Source organism: Mustela nigripes, chromosome 4, assembly GCF_022355385.1.
Source record: "Mustela nigripes isolate SB6536 chromosome 4, MUSNIG.SB6536, whole genome shotgun sequence".
Taxonomy (NCBI): Eukaryota; Metazoa; Chordata; class Mammalia; order Carnivora; family Mustelidae; genus Mustela; species Mustela nigripes.
In genome coordinates, this window is record NC_081560.1 from 15003858 (window position 1) to 15009857 (window position 6000).

General features: G+C 46.0%; 1 protein-coding gene across 6 annotated transcripts in view; it reads right to left on the minus strand.

Moving 5' to 3' along the window:
- The window catches only part of TRIM24 (tripartite motif containing 24), a 95533-nt gene extending 90908 nt beyond the window's left edge, over positions 1–4625 (minus strand). For all 6 annotated transcript variants that reach the window (XM_059396332.1, XM_059396333.1, XM_059396331.1 and 3 more), the window contains exon 1: positions 4171–4625. In XM_059396332.1, coding sequence (XP_059252315.1) covers positions 4171–4534 — 364 coding nt within the window. In that variant the 5' untranslated portion in view covers positions 4535–4625. The remainder of the gene's footprint in view (positions 1–4170) is intronic.
- Positions 4626–6000: the final 1375 nt, after the last annotated feature.

Genomic DNA, 6000 nt, shown 5'->3' on the forward strand with positions numbered 1-6000 from the left:
CAATTCAAAACAATAGTATAATTTCCATTAACAGGTGAATACCATATATAGAACTGTTTATGTACAAAACTGGTAGGCAATATGGATCTGTCTCAAATACTATTAATTCTCTGACATTGTATCTTGTATTCACAAGGTGATTTATACCTCTCACCAAGAACCCAAAAAAATTATATCCCAGAATTGACAGTTACATGTTATAGACTGCCAGTTAAGAAGTGTAAGAAAACTGGGCACCTGGGTGGCTCAGTGGGTTAAAGCCTCTGCCTTCGGCTCAGGTCATGATCCCAGAGCCCAGCATCGGGCTCTCTACTCAGCGGGGAGCCTGCTTCCTCCTCTCTCTCTCTCTGCCTGCCTCTCTGCCTCCTTATGATCTCAGTCTGTCAGAAAAATAAATAAAATCTTAAAAAAAAAAAGTGTAAGAAAACTGATGGATTCCTATTTTTTTACTCTCCATGGGCAAATAATGTGACCCTTTTCAAGAGTATGCCCAGTATTCTTGTAAAAATAGCTTAGGGTGAGGGAATGGGGTAACTGGGTGATGGGCATTAAGGAGGGCACATGATGTGATGAACACTGGGAGTAACAGGCAACCAATAAATTATTGAACACTACACCTGAAACTAATGATGTACTATATGTTGGCTAATTTAATATAAACAAAAAATTTAAAAGGAAAAAATAGCTTAGAGCTTGCAACTCTTACTGAACACTACACGAATGCCACAAAATATTGCACAATGTTTAACACTTCTTTAAGATCAGTTCGTCTTCTGACTTCAGGTACCTATAATGTACCTAAAGAAAATCTATTTTCTAAGCTCTTCCCTCTTTCCTGGATATAACCTCACACTAAGAAAATGACAGTCACACTTGAGGTAGTCATCCAACTTTTAGCATGTGGTCACTCAACCTCATTCCTTCCAACTGGCAGCCTTACAAAGGACAGTTTCAACCCATGTTCTCAATGAAGTGTTGGGAACTAGCATAATTGTGTCTGAGCATTTATAAATTATAATATATATCTTTTTGTTATTATAAGTGAGCCTTATTTCTTTTTCACAAAAAATATTTTAGAAGGATTTATTTTCTATGAATTTCATTTAGGATTAACAGGGAGCACCAAAAATTACTAAATAGAAAAATTCGGCCTGATAGTAAACTATTATTCTATACCTTGAATTTTGGTCTTAATTTCCTAAAGAATCCTCTTATGATCATTTTATTTTGGAATATAATACTGCTTGAACTAAAGAAATACTAGGGTTTAATACTATACTCTAGAATTCTACAAATACACCAAGCTCTCTGGAGGGTGGGCCTAGAAATCTAAATTTTTTTAAGATTTTTATTTATTTCAGAGAGAGAGTGTGGGTGAAAAAGCAGGGAGGAGGGGCAGAGGAAGAGGCAGATGCAGGCTCTCTGCTGAGCACAGAGTCCGCTACCCCGTAGGGGCTAGGATCCCAGGATCCTGAGATGATGACCTGGCCTGAAGGGAGACACTTAACCAACTGAGCCACCCAGTCACCTCTAGAAATCTAAATTTTTAACAAATACACCAATGACTCTAGTACAGCTACAAATTTGAAAACCACTATCTAAATCTAAAAGGGAAGAGTGTAACTACAACATGATTATGGCCTCCACAAAACTTGTTTTGTTTGACCTATAGAATGGGCCTGTGTGCATGTTTATTATTTTTATTTTTTTTAACTTACTTGCCAATATCTAATACTAGAGAAAGCTCTCACAGAAATCTGGGCTTCAGACTTCTCATTAAGAAAAATTATATATATATATATATATATATCCTTTAATACTGGTCCTCCCCTCTCTTGCATGACAACCTGCTGGAGCTTAGTTTGCTTCCTCTCCCTTTCCCTTCCCCCTCATTCCTATTATTTCACCCCCAAGATCATAGGTCTCTAACTCAGATAGTTAGCTTAGCTCCTGCAGGTATTAAAGACTGACCCATAATGACTATCCAGTTTCATTAGAAGAAGGCAGTACAGGTGATCAAATGAACCCTATATATTTATAAAATGTACTGGCTCAAGTTTTACTTCAGCTAGTATTAAAATAAGTTTGCAAGGAGAGAAGGGAGAATATATTCAAGTCGGTAAGATTCAGGATAGATGTATCTTTAATTTATTGAACATAACCCTAACTTCTCTTGTACTATACTTAAAATACCATTGTTAGAGACTTTGTCTTTCTTAGTATAAAAACAAAAACATTACCTTCTAATTTAAATGCTTTCTTGGAACTCTTGCTGATAATACAAACACTAAGATAAAATACACTGAGAGACTAGAATTACACAGAACATTTTGAGAAATCTGAAATTGAAAACATGTTTTCAGAGTTATTAATGAGAACCCATGTTCTCATTCATTCAGGTCTAAGCATCATGGCCAGGAATATGATGCCTTAATTCTAGAATTATGCAAAACCCAGATCCTAATCGGCTACCAGCCTGCTTGACCAGTTAAAATATAAATAAAAGAAACCTTAAAATGTGTCTAAAAATTAAGAACTAAGATTGAAGTTTCACTTACACGAAATTTCCACAGGTGAGCCACATCAGAGAAAACAGTGTGAAAGATCTGAGACTTCAGCCTACTTGCAAGCTAGCTTACCATCTGGTACAAGATACAAAGACTCAGGGATGAGACAAGGGGCAGTTTATTAGTTACTCGCAATAACATAAGCCAGAGCATCAACATTTTTGCACTGGTTGCCAGAATTCCATTTCCCACCAGACAAGGTGAAAAGGGCCAGCTGACACCTGCAGAGGAGTGGGTTGTGTTACACAGGAGGACACCTAAGCTTAGAGAAGCCCAATCTTTTATCATGGGCAGTAAGCATGCCGGCCTTTAACTCCAGTAGACATTAACTGGACCGTGTGCATGCCTGATCTTTGCTCTGGTGGAAGACACTATCTCTATCTTTCAAGGCTGATCCTTACAGAAACATCTTCTAAAAATAGAAACAAAGGGCAGTCAGTACCTCCCTGGCATGACCTGCAGAAACTGAGCGACCCATGGAAAACTGGCTCCCTCAACTAGATACTGTTTGTAACATATAATCAAATGAAGAGTCTAAAACCACTATTTATGCATCAATTTTATATATACACCTTGACCCAGCTTCAATTATTTAATCAGCATTTTATCTCGAATCAACTAGACCCTCTAACAAAGTATGTATTAAAAATGAATTATTCCCTTTTCCAGTTACTTTCTATTTTTAAAAAAAGGGGTGCTCCAATATTTGCACTATTACAATTTAAAATCCTCAAGCATTCTTCCAGAATAACTACTGTACTTACTTCGACTAACTTTAAATGTTTCAAACCTGTTAACGTTAGCAAAGGGAACTACCTGTCAAAAGTCTCATTATACCGTAACAAATACCACAAAGAGAACAGCAACTTCAACATTTCTAGCTGTCCTCTAAGAAATACAAGAAAAGCCTGCCCCCCAAGTCACTTTGTTCTGTTTCTCTTTACCCTTTACCGTTTCAAAAGAAAATCTTCCAATGAGAAAAGACAACAAAATGCCGTTTCTTTTGGTTCCTTTGTCCCTAGCAGAAGGGAGTAAAATCGGGGACTCGTTAAGGTAAAGAACCTGAAACAGGCAAGATAGTAAACAGACGGCATCCGACCTGTAATCAATCACCGAAGAAAGTCACCATCACTTCATCTTCATCCCTCCCTTCCCCCCCTCCAGCTCAAATAACGTGGGTATACACGAGATGATTAGGATCATATGGACCCGGACAAAGCTCTGGGGAGGCAGAGGGTAGCAGTTAACAAGATGCAGTCGGCAAAGAATCCGAGATACCCACTAGAGCCCACTCCAACAGAGGTTTTCAAAAGTGCGGGTCGCCCGGGCCACCCAACCCCGGAGGAGAACGCCGAGCAGCAGGAGGAGCGGCAGCGGCGCCGCCAAGTCCTCGGCACCCGTGGAAGTTGCTCGCGGGGCGCGCGGCACGCCGCAGAGCGCGCGGGCCCTCCATGTCACCGCCGCCAACACAGACCCTCCTCCTCGCCCCTCCCCCGCCGCGCACCCCGGGCGGCGGCGACATGACAGCGGGTCGCGCCGCACAAGGGCGCTCGCCTCCCCGAGCCCCTCCCCGGGCTCCCCCGCGCCCACGGCCGGCTCTCACCTTGGGTGGCGAACGGCGAGGAGCCGCTGACCGGCGAGCCGGGGGCGGGGACGGGCGGCGGGGTCTCGGCCGAACCCAGCATGGGCGCGGGCAGCATGAGGTAGCGCTGGGGCGCGGGCAGGCAGCGCTGGCAGAAGGAGTGCAGGCAGGGCAGCAGCTTGGGCGCCCGGCTCTGGATGTTCTGGTGGCACACGGCGCAAGTGTCCAACAGGTTGAGCCGGGCCGCCTCGCCTCCGCGCTCCGAGTCGGGGCCCTGCCGACTCTCGGCCTCGTTCTCCCCGCTTGGCGCCGCCGAGGGCCCCCCGGCGGCCGCCGCCGAAGCCGCCGCGGCCGCCGTCGCCGCCTTCTCCACAGCCACCTCCATTGTCCTGCCCCCGCCGCCGCCGGGAAAGGGGGAGCGCGGTCTCCGCCTGCCGCCGCCCCCGACGACCTCCTCCGCCTCCTCCTCACAGGCCGCTCGGGTGACCCGCGGGAGAGGGAGGGAGGCCGGGCCGGGCCGAGGAAGCCTCCTCAGGCCCCGGGGATCCGCCTCCCGGGTGGCGCGGCCGGAAGAAGGGGATCTGTCAGCGGGAACCGTTCCTCGCACCGGGAAGGCTGCGCCCCGTCCGCTTCGCCAACCGCCGCGGCGCTCGTCGAATCCGCCCAGCCCGCCCTCGTCTCCCCGCCTTTCTCCCTGGGCCCCCGGCCCACCTCAAGCCCCGCCCCCACCCACCCTCTCCCAGCAACTGAGGCGACGGCAAGGAACGCGCCGCCCAATAGCCGCCGCGCCTGGCCAGGGGGCGGGGCCTGCCCGAGCCCGCGAGGCTCCGACGGCCGCGGCGGGAGGCTGGGAGGTGGGAAGGCGCTTGCCCAGCCCCGCCCCCACCGAACTCCTAGAGCCGCGGCTTCTGATTGGGCCATTGTGTGTGTTTCGCTCCTCTGAAAAGATTAAGGGATCATTTGTTAATGACAGACCGACTAATTCGGTCCGCCTGTGTTAGCCCCTCCTATGGGGCGGAGCTCCACCGTGTGTACTCAACGCGGTTAATTAAGTAACTGCTCCGAAAAGTCTCGTTTTACTGCTGAAAGACCCGGGTCCGGTAGGAAGAGTAAATATGGTGGGAGGGTCAAAGGATGACGAAGTAGAGATTGTGAAGAGCAAACAAGGGAAGAATTTTATAAATGGAGAAATGTTGGTGAGAAAGACGCTGTCCACAGCATGGATGTGCCACCTGAATTCACTCTTCTCCATTAGGAAATGAGGGAACATGAGGAATAAGGGTGGAGGTTCTTTTTGCAAAGTCGGGGATTTTTAATTTAAAGGATTCCCCCCCAGTGAAAAGGGTGAAATTAATTTTTAAAGTCAGTGATTTGCTTTTCAAATGAATAAAGATGGTTCTTTCTCCAAGAAACATATATAAAGATTGTTTGAAACTGTCTTTATTGTATGAATGTGGCATCACTTTGAGAAATAAAAATAAATCTCAGTACTGAAGTCCAAGTAATTCCTTCAAATTTTTTTTCGTCCTGCCCCCCAAAACACAGACTTACACAGAAGGGACACACATTTTCACTCAAAAAATGGCCAGATTTGGGGTGCCAGGCTGTCTCCGTCAGTAGAACATGTGACTCTTGATCTTAAGGTTGTAAGTTCAAGCCCCATACTGGGAGTGGAGACTAAAAAAAATTATTTTTTCAGAGCTTGAAGTATAGAAAAGGGGGGGGCAAACTTTTGCACACACATGTAAAAAAAATTGTATGTAAGTGCCATTTTAAATACAAATGAAATAGTGCGGGATCATTGAGGAAAGTGGGATAGGGTCAGAAGATCTTGTTAAAGTTGAACGATCC